Source organism: Hemicordylus capensis, chromosome 1 (assembly GCF_027244095.1).
Source record: "Hemicordylus capensis ecotype Gifberg chromosome 1, rHemCap1.1.pri, whole genome shotgun sequence".
Classification (NCBI taxonomy): Eukaryota; Metazoa; Chordata; class Lepidosauria; order Squamata; family Cordylidae; genus Hemicordylus; species Hemicordylus capensis.
Window position 1 is genome coordinate 202157730 of NC_069657.1, and position 19147 is coordinate 202176876.

A 19147-nucleotide genomic window follows, 5' to 3' on the forward strand; every position below is an offset into this window, starting at 1 on the left:
CCTGCTGTGGTGGAATAGTCCTTATTTTCCTAATTTCCCATTAAGAAAACTGTGCTCATCTTGCATTCAGAACATGGCACTCACAATTCTGTGCTATTCAGAAGGAACTGATTATTACTACAATGCAGAGGAGAACTGACTGTTTTCACTTAGAGGAAACTTTGGAATATTGATAGCATGGCTATCCTGAAAAGCAGAGTACTCTGTGTTGAAGAACATTTTAGGAGCATAGCACAGCCTGGTATGACTTCATTATCAGCAGAGAAAAAGCGACTAATATATCAGCTACATATGGATCCATAATTTGGTTTTATATATGACCTCTGATTTCCCTCAGTCAAGTCCTGTGCTAAAGCTTCAAAATGAAACCTTTCATTCTGCACTAAACCTGCAAGTCAATTTCTTTCCAGGATGCTTACTTAAAATGTCCTTGGCAAGGTGTTTGTCTGGCACATCACTTGGGTCACTATATCCAATCTTATTAACAGCATAAATACGGAATTGGTATTCTGTGTTCTCTGTGAGTCCAGTCACAACGTAACGGGTATCTGGCAAATTCTTTGGCAAATTGCACCTGACCCAATTTTCTGTGTCTGCTCGTTTTACTTCAACAAGATAACCAATAATGGGGCTTCCACCATCATAAGCTGGTTTGGTCCAAGACAGGCTTATAGAACTACGGGTAGTGTCGACCACTTTTGGGCATGACGGTGGGCCAGGAGGATCTGACAATGAAAGTAAGAGTAAGTTAGTTAGTGCATAGCGATAAACTGGCAAAATCATTTGGACATACACACAAGGAAGAGCAAATAATACGTATTCCACTTACACTGAGGATCACGAGCATATGCTCCCTTAGATGCTCCACTGGGTTTGCCTGGTCCAGCTTTATTCAATGCAGTTACTCTATATTCATATTCTGCTCCTTCCTGGAGTCCAGTGGCCTTTATCGTTCTTTCAATAACAGGCTTCCTATTAACTTTTGTCCAGTTAACAGCCTTAGTTTCACGTTTTTCAACTATATATCCAGTAACAGGGGAACCGCCATCATCAGCAGGTGCTTTCCAGCTGACAGTCATGAAGTCTTTTGTTATGTTAGTAATTATAGGTGGCTCACAAGGTCCAGGTACATCTATAAAATCAATGGAAATTTACTTAGCCAGCTGTTAAAACACAATCAACATCTTTTTCCAACATGGTTTGAAAAAGTGAGTAAGAGAAGCTTACCATATGGATTTTTAGCCACTGCTGTTTCGGTCAAGATTGGGTCACCTACTCCATATTTGTTTTCAGCACAAATGCGGAATTGGTACTCATGTCCTTCAATCAGTTTCTCAACGCTGCAGCTAGTGATTGGGACATTGGCAGTAACCTGAGCCCAATTAGGCCTACTTGTTTCTCGTTTGTCAACAATGTAATTAGTAATGTCTGATCCTCCATCTTCAAGAGGAGGTTCCCAAGAAAGCATTGCCCGATCTGTGTACATGTTTGTGATCTTAACTGAAGCTGGTGGACCAGGTTTGTCTGGAAAACAAAATAAGGCAGTGAGTGAAGTCTCACAACTGCTGAATTGTCTGACTTAAATACAGTAATTTAAATTAACCTTTAACATACCAAGTACTTTAAGCTTAATAGTTGCGGATTTTGATCCACTTGCATTTTCAGCTGTAATTGTATAGTCTCCTGTCTGCTTTCTATTGACACTGAAGAGCTCCACATAAGACAAGTTTCTCTTGGTGGTTATCTTGACTCCTTCAGTTGGCTTTAGAATCTCTCCCTCTTTCTTCCAAGTAATAGTTGGCATAGGCTTACCAAATACATTAGCCTCAAGACAAACATTCGTCCCAGCTTTTACTATTAGTAAGGATTTCATTCCTACACCCAGCTCTATTTTTGGCGGTACTGAAACATAAAAAAAAATAAAGAATGATATAATATTGTTAATTGATGTAATGTTTTAAATGATTTTAATTGTAAACCGCTCTGAGATGCAAGTTTTGGGAGGTATAGAAATATTTTAAATAAATAAACAATAAATAAATAATCTAATTGAAAAGAGCACATAACAAGAAGAAGAATAAATTCATTGCTTAATAGTAGCTGACATGTCCCATTGTGTAATATGGGAGGTGCAGGCACACCCATGTTGCTGTAGTCCTCTAACACATATGACAATAGTGCTGCACAAGAGGACTGTTTCAGTCTAGCTCACCCTTGTGTGATCACCTTACATTATTCTCAATCTAAGTATCACGCAACCTGCAATTGTGCAAGAGTGAGCTGTACAAGAATAGCCCTCTTGCACAGCACCATCACTGTGTGTGTTGGAGCTTCACAGCAGCGCAAGCAGAACTTTACCACCTGCATTATGCTGCAGGATGTGCCAGCCATTATTCAGATAATAAGTTCCTTACCATTTTCTGCTTGAATAGTCACTGGATCAGAAGGTTCAGAAGGCCAGCTGATGTTGACTGCTGTTTTTGCTATTGCTCTGAACTGGTACTGTGCATTTTCCTCCAAACCAGTTGCAGTGTACTCTTCCTGAGGTATTTGATGGGGAGTTGTGTTGCATCGTACCCATTTATGTCCAGGCAGCTTGCACGCTTCAACAAAGTAACCAATTAACTTGCTACCTCCATCATGTTTTGGTCTTGTCCATACAAGGGATACAGTACTCTTAGTGACATCAATAACTTCAGGTTTACCAGGTGGATCTAAAAACAAACCAGGTTAGGTTTACTCCATCATTCTGGACAGGTATGGGAATTGCTATATTTATCATCAAACAAACAGTGTACATTTCTACTGAATTTAAAAGAGAGAGAGAAATGAAGGAAGAAAACATATTGGGCATGATCCAAAAAGATCAAAACTTGTTAAAATCCAATTCATTTCAATGAAACAGAGGTTAGCACAAGTTTGGCTTTCCTACTGAAATCTATAGGGCTTAAAAGTGCTTAACTTTGACTACAGGAACATAGGAAGCTGCCTTATTCCGAGTCAGACCATTGGTCCATCTAGCTCAGTATTGTCTACACAAACTGGCAGCAGCTTCTCCAAGGTTGCAGGCATGAGTCTCTCTCAGCCCTATCTTGGAGATGCCAGGGATGGAACTTGAAATCTTCTGTATGCAAGCATGTATGGAACTTAATATGGCTGAATATTAACAGTAATAATTGTAAATAATCGTAAACAGCACAATATACAGATGTTTTACTTACCAACTGGAATTCTTGCTGTAACAAAATCTGTCGGTTTGCTAGGCTTACTTGCACCAGCTTTGTTCAGAGCATACATTCTAAATGTATATTCAAGGCCTTCAATTAAGTTTGCACATGGATATTCTGTAGAACGCACAAGTGTATCGTTGGCCTTCACCCACAGTAAACTGTTCCTTTCCTTCCGTTCAATGAGGTAACCTGTTATTGGACTGCCTCCATCACTGTCTGGTCTGTCCCATGCCACAAAAATGCAGTCTTTGTTCACCTTGGTAACACGTGCATTCTTTGGTTCACTAGGAACATCTGTCGTGAAAAAGAGGAGCAAAAAAAAAAAAATCAACTCGTACTTTTAGCATTAGAAGTATTTAAACCAAGACTACCATCATTTGAGTTAAGACATACCAAATGGGAATCTTGCAATCATCTTGTCAGATGTAAGTGGCTCGGAAATGCCAAATCGATTTTCAGCACGAGCACGGAACATGTATTCTTCTCCAGGAGTTAGTTTTCCAATTCTGCAGCTTGTCTTTGTGACAGAAGCAACTGCTGTTATCCAATCTCCTCGGCTAACATCGCATTTCTCAACCACATAGTTGGTGATGTTACTACCACCATCTTCAAGAGGCAAATGCCATGACAAAGTGCAGGCATCGGCATCTATATCAGAGATCTCAAATGGTGGCTGTGGTGGGCCTGGGATATCTGCAGAAAGATATTAAAATATATGTATAAAGCAATTATAATTGATTAACGTGTTAAAGATAGTTGTGTTGAAAATCAAGCATGGAGGAGAAATCAAATGTACCCATGACGATCACTCTGATTTTCTGAGTGGCTACTCCAGCGCTGTTTTCAGCTGTTAGACTGTAATAATCACTGTCTTTCCTGGTTACATCCTTAATAATGAGAACAGAAGTGTTGTCTGCTTTATGCACAGCCAGGCGGCTAGATGTAAATACATCTTGCTCTGCTCTCATCCATTTACAGGTTGGATGAGGTTTTCCATAAATATGCGCTTCGATCCTGAGTTTCTGCCCAGCCTTTATACTGACATGATCGGGCATCAGAATTTTAGGTGGCACTGAAATGAAAAACAAACTATTGTAAACCTCAGGTTTAAATCATATGGAAAGTGAATAATTTGTGTATTTAGCACATCAAATTATTTTTTCACAAGCAAAGGTTGTATCCGAAGTTTCCACTCTGTTCACAGAAGCAGTTTGCATGCATTGCTAGAAGGAGAACAGCGCTCACAGACAATTCTTTCTGCTCATGGAAAGACACCTTAGGCTTAGCAAAACTTTCCTGTGAATTGAATCTCCTTTGACCCACAGAGTAAAGACATAGTATACATCCTACAGTTTTGCTGACAGCTATAGGTTTCTAGCCCTGAAGGCTTCTTTTTCCCCTTTAACATAATTTGATGAAACCATAATTCATTTCCTTTGGGCTTTTTGCATACGCGTTGTATCATAAAGCTCAAGCAATGTGCTATTTTATTGTACCGTATTGCATTTATACCTATCCTATTTTTTTCTGATTCAGGGAGTTTTACAACATATCTTTAAATGCTGTGCATACATTAAGCAAGCAAGATACAAATTGCTGCAACTAAGCTGCCCTGCTGGTACCCATATAATACTGTACTGGCCAGAACTAACACTTGTGACTGTCAGGCTACAAGAAACTCTAGCAAACTCAGGAGTCAGTCAATCAATTGATATGTAAATGATGTTTAGACTAATTTGAACTTCACTAAAAATAAAGGTATTTAACCATACGAACTGGCAGTACATTTTAAAATATCTTTAAGATATGACAACTTAGGAATTAGATATAAAAATTCTAGTTAAGACATAATACATCTCAAATCATAATCATTTCACTGAATATGAAAACAAGTGAAAATTAATTGCTTACTGAGTTGTTCTTTAATTTCAAATATGCCCTCAGTTTCTCTGGGCAAACTCACTCCTACAGCATTTCTAGCAGCGACTCTGAATTTGTACTTCTTTCCTTCCTTTAGGCCAGCAACAACAATATTAAGATCTTTCACAATCGAGTACTGTGTCCAGTGATCGTCAGCTTGCCCCTCTTCTTGATATCCAATGATGTATCCATCAACTTTAGAGCCACCATCACGAAGTGGTGGCAACCATCCTAAAGTAGCACTGGTCTTTGTAATTTCAGCCACTTCAAGTTTTCTTGGAGGATCAGGTTCACCTGAAGGATGAAACAGGCAGACATATTACAAGAGTGATATTTTAACAAATGCTTAGATTAAGTTATTTATAAGACCAGGGCATCTCTCTGTGATTGATCAGTATGCTGTAGCAAAATATTTTTATTAAAAGAACACTAATTTAAAATTTTGAATTAATGTGAGAATTATTAGGCAACTGTTTCCTGAATTTTGTAGTACTGAGAGTCACTATTCTGGTTTGCATGTTCTTTATGTACCTTATGACCATGCTGTGAAAGAATGTGCCATGCACTGCAGTCAGTTCACACATTCAGCTGCAAGTCATCAAGTGACAAATAACAAAGTGATATAAAAACAAGGGATGTGATTGTGCGTGCAAATCCAGACTTGACTAACAGTGAGGTTGACAGGACTGCTTTCAAGTCAAGGTTTTTATGACTGGGTTATAAATGTCAGTGTACATGTAAATTTTGATAAACAATTTAGTAATAGTCTTCCATGCATGCATGCAGCTTTGTTGTATTATAGACACAGAAGCAACATTAAGGTGTTTTAATTTAAACGCCTTCCATGCATTTTGGAGATTATGTCAAATGATATAAAAGTTCTGTTTGTGGTGCTTCATCTGTGATGGCCCATTTATTTATGCAAACCAAATTTGTCACACAGATATGGTTTGTGGGACAAATATGGTTTACATAAATAAATGGGCCATCACAGATTAAGCACTACAGACAGCACCTTTTATATCATTTGACATAATCTCCAAATTGCAAGGAAGCCCTTTAAATTAAAACACCTTAATGTTGTTTCTGACTGTGTCTACTTCAGGTATGTGTATATAGGACTGATGCTTTAGGGGTGTGTGTGTGTGTGTATGTATATATGTATGTGTGTGTGTGTGTGTAAATATAAAAATCTGATTACAATTTTCTGCATGTAATCAAGATTTTCTCTGTCTTTGTTAATGCATGAAACCTACATTAAGATTCTGACAACGTCACCAGGTATTTCATTAAAAGTGCCAGATTATGTCCAATAGTACCGTTTTATCCATACAGATTTCTAAAACGGAGGCATTTCTTGAATGTCAGCATTCAATTAATTAATTTATAATAAACAATGCCATTGGTTATAAACACTATGTTGTCATTCAGTTATAAGCCACAATTGGTTTTAACTATCTGTACAATCATGAAAAAAACTGAATCTGTTGGGTGAAATAATAACGAATATACATTAATACTTACTTAATGGATCTGTGGCCAGGATTGGCTTTGGTGTGTCTCTTGGAACACCAGGACCATATTCATTGACGGCAGACACTCTGAAGAAATACTCTGTACCTGGTACAAGATTAGCAACTTTAAAACTAGTTTTCTTTACATCGGCAATCAGTGTGGCCCAAGTCTTCCTATCAGCCTCACGTCTTTCCAGGATGTAATGTGTAACAGGACTACCACCATCATTTTCAGGCGGTGTCCATGAAAGCTGACATGACATTTTTGTGACATCTGAGACAGTGAACTCTGCTACAGGTCCAGGAGTATCTATGGGGAACAATATCATGTATGGTATTAGTCCACAATTTAAAATGAGATAGTTTCCTACAAAAAAGAAACAATAATTAATCATACAATGATAAATAATAAAAACAAAATTAATATATGCTTAGAATTATCTGATGTATGCTAGAATGCTAACTGAGCAAATAAGCATATTTTAAAGTATATTTAGCAGTGGGAGCACAACTGCCCTACTCAGTCCCGGCACAGCATCCTTCCAGTGGCTTTTGCTGGTGTCTACTTTGTGTTTCTTTTTCAGTTTTGAGCCTTTGAGTGCAGGGAACTATATCTTCTTCCCATTATTCCTTTTTCTATGTAAACTGGTTTCAGAACTTTTCTTTTGGCACTACAACCACCACCGCCTCAGGTACTTACCCAGGACACGGACATTCACAAACACAGCCTTTTCTCCAGCAGGATTCACGAGTGTCAAAGAATATTTGCCTGAGTCATCTCGTGTTGAATTGGGGATGACAAGGAAGGCCATTGTGTCAACCAGATCAACCTGGCCCTTTCTGACCACATTATCAATTCCTACTCTCCTCCAGGTTACTTTAGGTGCTGGTCGTCCTCTAACAATGGCAAAAAGTCTTATGGGGCACCCTGCTCTGACTGTGACTAACTTTCTCAGGCTTGCATCCAAATCAATCTCAGGAGGTTCTGAAAAATAAAATTAAAAGATTATTAGTTTGTTGAAGATAAATTTCAATATAGCAAATGAATTACTCATAATTTATTGAACAATTGTCAAAATTACCAAGTATTTCTTTGGGAGAGACAGCTTCCTTCAAATCAGCTGGTCGCCCAAGGCCAACCTGATTTTGAGCAGAAACACGGAACTCGTATAGTTCTTTCTCATCCAGGCTGGACACTGTAAATTCTGTATGAATAACTTGTGCAGCAACATTGCATCGTTTCCAGCCATCATCAGGACCCGCTTTTTCAGTTTTTGGTCTCATTTCTACAACATATCCAATAATTGGAGCACCACCATCATAGACCGGCTTTCCCCATCCAAGGGTAATAGAAGTCTTTGTGCTATCAACAACCTTAAGATTAGTGGGAGGACCAGGTGGTTCTGTAAGATAATATAAAAATACAGGCGTAAACATTAAGTGGCTCAGAAAAAGATTTAAATTGTAATTTAATTGTAAACTGCCCAGAGTTGCACATTTTGGGCAGTATAGGAATATTATAATTAAATTAAATTAAATTAAATTAAATTAAATTAAATTAAAAAATTTAAATCAAATCAAATCAAAATGACTAATATAACAGCATATGGAAGGTCATTACCTATTGGGTCCTTTGCTATTGCTGGTCTTGATGGGAAACTTGGTTCACCAATTCCAATTTCATTTTCTGCCTTGACACGGAACTGATATTCATGTCCTGGAATGAGATTTTGAACCTTTTTGCGTCTTTCTGGGATTGCAGTTTTGGTAACGGGAACCCATCTTAATGATCGTTTTTCTTTCTTCTCTAATATATAGCCTGTAATTGATTTACCACCATCATATTCTGGTGGATTCCAAACTACAGTCATCTCTTCTTTGCTGACTTTTGTGATTTCTGGAGGATCAGGACGACCAGGTCTCTCATACTTTGTTTTCGCTATAATTGGTTTAGTCTCTGTTGGTGGACCAGTGCCCATCTTATTTTCTGCACGAACCCTGAATATATATTCATTACCTTCTATGAGGTGTGTTACATGCACATAGTTCATTAACACAGAAGAAGAGTATGTAGTCCAAATCATACGCTTGCTTTCACATTTCTCCAGGATGTAGTTCTGTATTTCACAGCCACCATCATCTTCAGGTGGGTCCCAGCTGACTGTACACCGGTCAATCGAAATGTCAGAGACTTTCAAATGTCTTACAGGTCCTGGTTTGTCTAAAACATTTACAGTTGCAAATGCTACAAAGCTACCAGCTGGATTAGTAGCAGTAATAACATATTTACCACCATCGGTACGCCTTGATTTTTCAAGAAGGAACTTGGATGAGTCTGAAGTAGTTTCAATTTTGACTCTTGGAGATCTGGTTAAATCTGCAGCATCTTTATCTTTTGCCCAAGTTACTTCAGGTTGTGGCTTGCCTCGAAGTCCTGCTTCAATTCTAATTGGTTCACCAGCTTTCACAGTAAGTACTCCGGTTAATTTCAGATCAAGTACTGGTTTCTGCAGTTCTTCCTTAACAACAACTTCACTTGTCTTCACCCAGTTACTTTCACCTCCTTCATTCTTGGTTTGAACTCTAAACTGATAAATTTTGTTTTCAACACATTTGTCAACCATGTAGTGTGTTTCCTTAATGCTGCCTTTGTGCACCCTTTCCCACTCATCTGAATCCTTCAGTTTTCTCTCAACATGGTAAGTTAAATTGGGGCTGCCACCATCATAATCTGGCCTTCTCCACTTCAGATACACAAATGTCTTTCCTGTTTCTGCAATGTGAAGGTTTTCAGGCTCACCTGGCCTTTCAACAGGATTAATAGCAAGGATTGGAGTTTTGGTCTCAACAACTGGGCCTGGCCCTACTTTGTTTTCTGCACAAACACGGAAGAAATACTCATGATTTTCTATGAGATTTGCTTTTACCAACCGTTTTGTAAGATCAGATGAAACTATTGACCAGCCTCTCTGACTTGGTTCACGATATTCTACTATATAACTTGTGATTTCTGAGCCACCATTATCTTCAGGATTCTCCCAAGAAACCATACAAGAATCTTTAGTGACGTAGGTTACTTTTAGGTTCTGGCAAGGTCCAGGCCTATCAAGTACATTAACAATGGCTGATGCTTGGGCATGCCCACTGCTGTTCTTAGCTGTAATTAGGTATTTGCCGTGGTCTGCTCTTGTAGCTGTTTTCACTTGAAGTTCTATATGAGGAAATTCATTAATTATTTCAACACGCTTATCTTTTACTAGTGTTTTGCCATCTCTAGACCACGTTATGTCAGGGTCTGGTCTGCCTTTTACTCTGCCTACAATCTTTATTGTTTGGCCTACTCTGACAGTAATTGTGTCACGGCAGGTCACATCCAGTTCCAGTTCTGGAGGAGAGAGAATGTCTTTGGCAAGAACTGTTTCTGGTAATTCTCTGGGCTCTCCCTCTCCTACAATATTAGCAGCTTTTATACGGAATCTATATTCATTTCCTTCAATTAAGCCAGGTACTGTAAAGGCACACTGTCTGATAAACTCATCTTTATTTATTCTGTTCCATTGAGTAGTTCCAGCTTTTTGGCATTCCACAACATAGCCTATAATAGGACTACCACCATCTTTGAGTGGCTTTGTCCATACCAGTTCAGCTGTTTCTCTGGTCTTATCTTTAAGCTTTGGATTAATAGGAGGTCCAGGTGGTCTGAAAGGCCGTGATGCTTTTATTGGGTCAGAAACTGGAGATGGTTTGCTTATACCAGCACTGTTTTCTGCAAAAACACGGAATTCATATGTGTTGCCTTCAAAGAGTCCTCTAGCTCTGAACTTCAGATCAAGCACTGGTGCTTTGTTGACACGTACCCATTTGCCTGATAATTCACGGCGTTCAAGAATATAACCACTTATTGGACTTCCACCATCATATTTTGGTATAGACCAAGTTACTGTTGCAGCATTTTCTGTAATATCATGAACTGCTGGTTTACCAGGTGGAGATGGTGGGTCAAACATATGCTTGGCAACTGTTGGTTTTGAATCAAGAGGTGCACCAATACCTATCTTATTCTCTGCACAAACACGGAAAACATATTCATGGTCCTTCTGTAGACGTGGAATCTTAATTCTAGTTTGGCTGGTTCCTGAACAGACCACTCCCCAGGTATCTTTCTTTGACTCTCGCTTCTCAACAATATAGTTAATCACAGGGCTCCCACCATCATCTTTAGGAGGTCGCCAGGAAATAACCATGTGCTCTGGAGTGACTTCTAAAATATCAGTTGGCCCAGTTGGTGGACCAGGAACATCCAAAACTGTTAGGTGAAGAGGTACAGTTTTGCTTCCAGCTATATTAGATACTGTGAGCAGATATTCTCCAGTGTCTTTTCTTGTGCAGCTTTGAATAGTAAGAACTGTTGAGTAATTATCAGTATCAATCTTGTAATTGCCTTCTGATTTAATTTCAGTATCGTCAGTTACCCACTTGACAGTGGGAACAGGTACACCTCTCATGATTGCAGGAAGTCTTACTGTGGTGCCAGCTTTAACCACAAGGCCTTCTATTAATTTCACATCTAGCTCCACAGATGGCGGTACTGGAATAAAGAACACATATACATAGATATTACCACACAGTTTTCCTAATTAAGCACTGAATGCTAAGACAATGTACACTCATATAAAGTTAGAAGATACCTAGTTTTTCTTGGCACTCTATTGGTATGGTTGTGTCTGGAAGACTAAGACCCACAATATTTTGGGCCTTCACACGGAATTTGTAAATCTTTCCTTGTTGTAGGCCAGTGACAACACATTCAGGCACTTGGACTGTTTTGAATTTAGTCCAGTCCTGTGCACCTTCTTCTTGGTACTCCACCAAAAATCCTGTGATTTCAGCACCACCATCACGGTCAGGCCAGTTCCAAACAAGAGAGACCTCTGTCTTGTCAACATCTATGTGATGCAAGTTCCTTGGTGGGCCAGGAGGATCTTTTAAAACAAGATTAAAATATGGTTAGATATTTCCTTTAAACATACAAAAATTGCGATATGCTCATGTATATAGCACAGATTACAGTAAACCATGATTTATAAAGCTTCTTTTAAAAACAAAATAAAGTGTGCTTACGAAGTGGATCTATAGCCTTTATTGGCTTTTGGGTTTCAACATAGGAACTTCGTCCATACTGGTTCTCAGCAGCCACACGGAAGAGATACTGAGTGCCTTCCATAAGATATTTAGCTAGCAGACTATGTTTCTTAGAGGATGAAGATATTGGTACCCACTGAGCCGCAGCAACATCTTTCTTTTCCACAATATAGTTAGTAATGACAGAGCCACCATTGTCTTCAGGTTCCTTCCAAGTCAGATAGCAAGAGTCTCTTCTAACTTCACTGACTTGTAGATTCCTAGGAGGTCCAGGCTTATCTGCAAAAAAAGAAAGGAGTACAGAATAATTGTTTAATAAAACACATTTTACATATTAAATTGCTGTACAGAGAATGTTATGCTAAATCTACTCCCTGCAATTTACAGTGCTTTCATTGTCATCACATGTCTCGTACTTGTAGAGGGGGGAGGACAGTCAAATGGACAAACCTAGTTTCTAACTATTTTCCAGGTTAACTAAGAAAATTAAACTTTGGTAGACCTATCATTCATGTAAAACCACAGATTTTTGAAATTTTCTGTGCACACACCCTTCTCAGATTTTAGAACCTTTTTGTTTTTCAACAGATTTTTGTATACTCTATAGTGTGGGCAACAATGTGTGTATCTGTGTGTGAAGTTCCATTTCAGTAAATACAAATCTAGGAGGAGAATTAAGGTTTTCCATGGACTCTGGGTATATTTCCCACATTTGGGGAAATGTGTAGGATTTATCTAGACTTAACAAAGAAGGGGTAAATTCAACTTTGGAAGGGGGAAATTGATTTTCCAATAACTGCACATACAAACTCTCACATTTGGGGAAATGGTAGCCTCTTAATGGATTGTATTCAACTGTCAAATGAAAGGACTGATTTTCAGTAATGATGTTCCAAAACTTGGGGGTATACCTGCCAAATTTGGAGACATTAGGGAAGATCCAGACTAAGTCTACTACTAAATCATTGAAACTGATGGGATTTAAGTGAGTCATGAGCGAACTTAACTTGTCATATATTTCAATGGTGTTTAGTAATGATTGACTTAGTCTGGATTCTGCTCATTGCTTTTGAGCTGATTTTTCCATCACTCACATTGTGGGGCTTCAATATTCCTGAATACTAATTTGCAGGCTTTCTATAGCATTAGATTATTTTAAAATAATGTACAATAATTCTCAAAAATCTTTAAAACTTTACAAAATTTATTTCCAAAGTTGGAGGTACAATTACTAACAGATAATTTAAAAATATAACTATATCTTCATGCTGCACTGCTGTAGTTAAGTGTGTGCCTATCATTCACATTTGTTATTTTATCTATTTTTCAAAGTTTCTGAGGTCTTAACGCATAGACGGTCAGAAAGAAACTGAGCAACTGACGCCTAACTGCCAGTATAGGTACTACACGGCTCGTGCAGAGGCAGTTAGAAGGCGTCGCAAGGAGCTAATCAATATTACTCGAAGTGTCCTGCGCAGGCGCAGAACCCCATTTTTATGTCTGTCGAGGCCTCACTATCCAGATCTATATCTTCATGCTGCATTGCTGTAGTTAAGTGTGTGCCTATCATTCACATTTGTTATTTTATCTATTTTTCATTTAAATAACATGTCTGCGAAGTAAAACTATTAAAATAACATCACTACCTAGCACAATAACTTTTACAGAAACAGTCTTTGATCCAGCTGGATTTTCCACAGTCAGAGAATAAATTCCTCCATCTTCATGGGCAGCATGACGAATTTCCAGTTTACTGCCAACTCCTGTAACTTCGATATCTGCTTTTGTAGGAACTTCCTTATCTTCTTTCTTCCAAGTGACCTTTGGGAATGGGATTCCTTTAATTACAGCACTGAGTCTCAGTGTACTTCCAGCTTTTATATGCTGTTCCCTTGCCATATTTGCATCCAGGATTAATTCAGGAGGCTCTGAAAAAAGAGATTTCATTTTAGGAAACATGTCCATTTTGGCTATTGGGTGGGGTGGGGGGAAACACCTTAACATATAACATTCTTCTTACCAAGTCTGTCCTTCACTTCCACTGGATCACGGACATAAGCTGGCTCTGATTCTCCTGCTGCATTGACAGCCATGACTCTGAATTTATATTTGGTACCTTCAGTGAGGCCAGTGACACTGTATTTTGTGTCAGGGCAGGAGTCGGCTGTGTGATTGGCTTTTTTCCACTCTTCATCACCAACCTTTTGATACTCAACGAGATAGCCTAAAATTTTGCCTTTTCCATCATGACGTGGTGGTTGCCAGGACAAGTCAACTGAATTTTTAGTTTTATCCACAGCTTCGGGGTTAATTGGTGGACTTGGTTTAACTGTAAAAAAATCAGTAAACTGATGCAATGAAACTGAAAAGGATATCTGATCTAAAATAATATTAATAGTACAATATATAAGCATTTTTTGGTACTGTACCAATTGGATCTTTAGCGAAGACTGGTTTTGATGGTGGGCTAGGATCGCCAATACCAATTTCATTTTCTGCTGCAACTCGGAATTCATATTCACAGCCTTCAAGAAGGTCTGTTACCCTGAACTGAGTGTCTGGATAGATAGGATCTTTGGTGACTCTAGCCCATCGAGTAGCCATCGTTTCCTTCTTTTCAAGTATGTAAGTGGTTATTGGTTTTCCTCCATCACGTGGCCTGTTCCAGGTGACTAATGCAGAATCTTTTGTAACACCCTTAACAATCGGTTGCTCTGGTGCATCAGGAACACCTGAAAAAATAACATTTCAAAGTTTTACAACCTTTTTAAAAAAACGAGAATTTGTAAATACCATATAAATAGAAATATGACAGATATATAAGTAAAATAAACTAGCAAATAAGCAACATACTGAAACGATCCTTGGCCTTCATTTCATCAGAAACTAGAGGATCACTTATGCCATACAAATTTTCAGCATGAATTCGGACAACGTATTCTCTTCCCTCGAGTAATTTAGGAACTTTGCATGTTGTTTTGACAGTGGCTGATGTTACTGGCATCCAGAGGTCTCTGTGGGCATCTTTCTTCTCAACAATGTAGTTTGTAACTGGACTGCCACCATCATCCAGAGGAGGTTTCCAGGAAATAACAAAATGATCTTTATGCACTTCATCAAAAATAACTGGCCCAACTGGAGGCTGAGGACGATCTATTTAAAAATAAAATAAATAATAAATACTTAATAAAAAATACATATTTATAACTTTGATTAAAATAATGCACAGTTTTAGCAGCCTCAGCAAATGTAGAAAGAATACTAAATGAGAAATGGTTAAAACACAGAACATGCAGAAAAGGTACTAAGATTGTATATACTGTCATTACTAAGACTACTAGTAGTTTATTATCAGTAAGCTAACTTATCAAGGTATCAAATTATTGATTCCGTTTTTTTTACCAGCTAAATTGATACACAAATTAGTAGTCTTGTGTTATTTTATTACAGGTATATTTGATGCCAGTCATAATTTGGGAATTATAGCTGACAGCTATGAAACTTGATTCATTAAATAAGATGGAAGCACTTGGCCATAACATGTCTTACATGCATATTTTACATTATGCTCAGAATATTTCTGCATTCTGTCTAGAACAGATAACTGCTAGTATGCCATGGGAATGAATGAATTTTAGATATGAAAGTATTGGGTGAACCCAAAGTGCCCACAAACAGAAGAGTATGCTGGCTGCACCTCTCCATAATTCACTACTTTGGCCTTCCAGTAACTTGCTGTTGGATTGGTCTCTAGAGCAACATCCCTACACTGCTAGTGTACCATCTTGGTTAATGTTATTGCTGCTACAGCAAACCACAGAATTGGGCCATTAGTCTAACATCCACTCTGCCTTTACTGTTTCTGCCTTGCAGATTACAGTAATCAATTACTATTCCAAAACAACTGGTATAGAAATTGAATGAATGAATGAATGAGTTTAAAAGTAGCTACCCGCCCCACATTTTGATTTAGAAGGCCATGGTCAGGACAGAACTTAAGAACATATTTCAGCTTAAACATGAGGTTATGTCACTATAGGATCTAGGTGTTCAGAATAAAAGCACATTCACGATGTAAGCCTAAATCAGGGAAATAACCAAGAAAAATAAAGGTGAAGCTCTCTGACAATATATTCATAAATAAATGGAATAATCTCCTATTAACAGGAAAGTTCCTCATAATGCACATCAGATCACATGTTATGTGTCATATACAAGTATATCACAATTTGACCAGCTCTTATATATATAAAAGATTTATATATAAATTAATATATGAATATATTATGTATAAATATTTGGGACACCCCCCCTCCAAATATTTGGGATATTCACACACACACACACACACACACACACACACACACACACACCAAATATTTGAAAAAACAGAACAGTGTAGCACTATAACAACACTTACCAACAACAGTGACTTGACACAAGCCTTTTCTTGAGCCTGAACTGTTTTCTATAACCACACAATATTTGCCTGAATCTTCACGGGTCGATTTTAACAAGCCTAAGCAGAGAGTAGATGGAGTCGTCTGGATCTTTGTCCGTTTGTCTTCTTTCACTGTAATGTCATCTTTGAGCCAAATAACCTTTGGCGCCGGTTTGCCTGAGTAACGGCCAGTCAGACTGAAAGCTTCTCCGACACGGACAGTAAGTTTCTCTCTGAAATCGAGCTCAAGTGCTGGAGGAGCTAAAAATATTTTAAAGAGAAATTTTTTAAAAACCCAGTGATTATATATTTATAAGAAGTCACAGATCACAATATGCACACAATTGGATTCCCTGTACACCTGAACTGAAACATACCAATTTCATCTTTGCATGTGATTGGCTTTGTACAAAATGATGGTTTGCCTTGTCCCACGATATTGCATGCACTGACACGATATTCATACGTGTCGCCTTCTTTCAGTCCCTCAACTGTGTATTTCCTGTCAAGCATTTTCTCTTTTGTAACTCTGGTGAATTTCTCTTTTCCAATAAGACGGCTTTCCAAAACATACATGGTGATATCAGAGCCACCATTATACTTTGGTGGGTTCCAGGTCAATGTAACAGACTCCTTAGTTACTGCTTTGACTTCAAGATCCTCAGGCCTCTCTGGCACAGCTAGAAAGAAACATACACAGTATATGAAGTACATTTTCCATGCATTTGTTCCCTGTAAAATATACTAATAAGCAAACCTAACTTACTTATTGGATCTCTGATTAGAAGCTCTTTTGTTGTCTCTACAAATGGACCCATGCCAATGATATTTTCGGGTGCAATTCGGAAGAAATATGCTTTGCCCTCAATCAGTCCCTGGACAGTAGCGTTCTGTCTGGTGACTGTATAAGTTACTGGTGTCCAAGCCCTGTGATCTGCTTCACGCTTTTCAATGATGTAGTTGGTGATAGCGGAACCACCATCATCTTCAGGAGAAAACCAGGTTAGTTTGCAAGAGTCATTGGTTAAGTTTTCAGTAAGGAATGGAATGCCAACTGGACCTGGTACATCTGTGAAGGAAAATAAAAATGTATTCAAGAGGACTATGTGCTTGGACTCATATAATATATACATAGATGTTCAGATGTTGCCGCTTACCTAGCACATCAACAATAATAGTCTTCTTTCTTTCTCCACCTGCATTTTTAGCAAGAAGAGTGTAGAGACCCTGGTGACTTCTTTTGCAGTTCTTTATGACCATAGAAGAACTAATCACCGTTTCCTCAATTTTAGCCTCTTCTGGCAGAGCTCTTTCATCTTTATTCCAGGTAATTGTTGGAGGTGGCTTTCCTGAGACATAAGCTATAATGCGGATTACGCCGCCAGCATGAACAACAATTCTGTCTTTCACGTGAGCATCTAATTGAAGGTCCGGAGCAACTGTAGAAATAAACAATGGCTTTTAGGTATAATTTCCCATTCTTCCACTCACACAACAAAAGAAAGGATATTGCTTGTCAAAGTTACCTAGTCTGTCTTTTATTTCAATGACTTCAGTAACTTCTCCAGGCTCTCCAATGCCAGCAGCATTTATGGCTCTAACTCTAAATCTGTAGAAACCACCTTCTTTTAATCCTGCCAGAACAAACTTGGTTCCTCTTATTTCTTTATCCTTTGCCTAAAGAAAGAAAGAAAGAAAGAAAGAAAGAAAGAAAGAAAGAAAGAAAGAAAGAAAACATCGAGTCAATTAATATCCGAAACCATGAACATGATTCCCGTAGGATAGATGTCCTAAAACATGTGCATCACAGAGAAATGCAGTAGGATTTAATGAGGCGCTTCACAAGATTGGTGTGAAGCGCCAGACAGGGTTTGTGCGGGGAGAGCGGGCTTAGCCTGCTCTTCCCACACATGAGCAGCCGCTTGTTGCTAGGCGGCCAGATTGGCTGACCAGATGAGCAGCTGCTTTGGTTGGGCACTCCTGCGCCCGACCACAGCTCCATCAGGAGCTCCAGGGATCGGAGGAAGGGGAGTGCTGCCGAATGGTGCCACAACCCCCCAAACCCCAGGAAGGCACCACACGAGTGTGTGGTGCCTTCCTGCCGTCCCCCTCCCCTCCCCCCGCAGTGTGTCGCAGCTGACACTGACAGTGTGCCGTGGCTGACACATGATCAAATAAACAAGGTTAATGGAGCGCTTGCTCTGTTAACCTCATTTAGGGTGAGGGGTAGTTATGCGGGCTAGCTGCCTTGGTACCACCGGGCTTGCCTGCAAGCCCAATGGTTCCGACGAGCACCAGAATAGCCTCAATCTTTAGCATGTATAGCTCCTTGTCTAACAAGACAATTTTTTGTGATAAGGGAAAATGAATGGCAGCATTGGAAAATCATCACTAAGCTTGATACATCAACAATTGATCAAATTGTAAAATATGTAGGGTTAGGTAACCCTGTAAAATATCAGGGTTAGATTCCTGGAGGTGAAAAAATCAGCTAAAAAACTGCTGGAATTGGTCAAAATAATTGAAATAAAGTGCTGTGCCATGCTCTGCAGGTCTCCAACTGTCCAGCAATGCCCCCCCCCCAGCTATAATTCTGACTCCCCCCCCCCACCAAGAGCCAGAAAATGGCTCTGCGCCACATAATGGTGGCCAGTAATGACCTTGGAGGTCATTTCCGGCCCACTAGGAACCACAGATATGTGGTTTATAACCCTTTTATTCACTGCATATACCGAATTTGGGTGTCAATTGCCTGACTGCGGATATGCGGAACCGCGCATGTTGAGACCATGAGTAATGAGGTCCACCTGTACTTGTTTTGATTATAACCTCATTCTCCACAGTGAAATATTTGTACTAGACACTTATGAAAAATAACATGGTCATATTAAGTAATTCGG

General features: G+C 38.9%; 1 protein-coding gene across 50 annotated transcripts in view; it reads right to left on the bottom strand.

Annotated features, from left to right (window-relative positions):
- TTN (titin) overlaps positions 1-19147 on the bottom strand; it is a 323095-nt gene that overhangs the window by 53164 nt on the left and 250784 nt on the right. For all 50 annotated transcript variants that reach the window (XM_053268886.1, XM_053268842.1, XM_053268718.1 and 47 more), the window contains 24 exons: positions 17774-17924; positions 17405-17686; positions 17014-17316; positions 16625-16927; positions 16227-16508; positions 14660-14959; positions 14236-14538; positions 13827-14135; positions 13453-13734; positions 11786-12085; positions 11353-11646; positions 8286-11252; positions 7747-8067; positions 7365-7649; positions 6675-6974; positions 5142-5444; positions 4027-4302; positions 3624-3923; positions 3222-3524; positions 2415-2714; positions 1615-1902; positions 1228-1524; positions 830-1132; positions 420-725 (listed from right to left, as the gene is read on the bottom strand). In XM_053268886.1, coding sequence (XP_053124861.1) covers positions 420-725; positions 830-1132; positions 1228-1524; positions 1615-1902; positions 2415-2714; positions 3222-3524; positions 3624-3923; positions 4027-4302; positions 5142-5444; positions 6675-6974; positions 7365-7649; positions 7747-8067; positions 8286-11252; positions 11353-11646; positions 11786-12085; positions 13453-13734; positions 13827-14135; positions 14236-14538; positions 14660-14959; positions 16227-16508; positions 16625-16927; positions 17014-17316; positions 17405-17686; positions 17774-17924 — 9658 coding nt within the window. The remainder of the gene's footprint in view (positions 1-419; positions 726-829; positions 1133-1227; positions 1525-1614; positions 1903-2414; positions 2715-3221; positions 3525-3623; positions 3924-4026; positions 4303-5141; positions 5445-6674; positions 6975-7364; positions 7650-7746; positions 8068-8285; positions 11253-11352; positions 11647-11785; positions 12086-13452; positions 13735-13826; positions 14136-14235; positions 14539-14659; positions 14960-16226; positions 16509-16624; positions 16928-17013; positions 17317-17404; positions 17687-17773; positions 17925-19147) is intronic.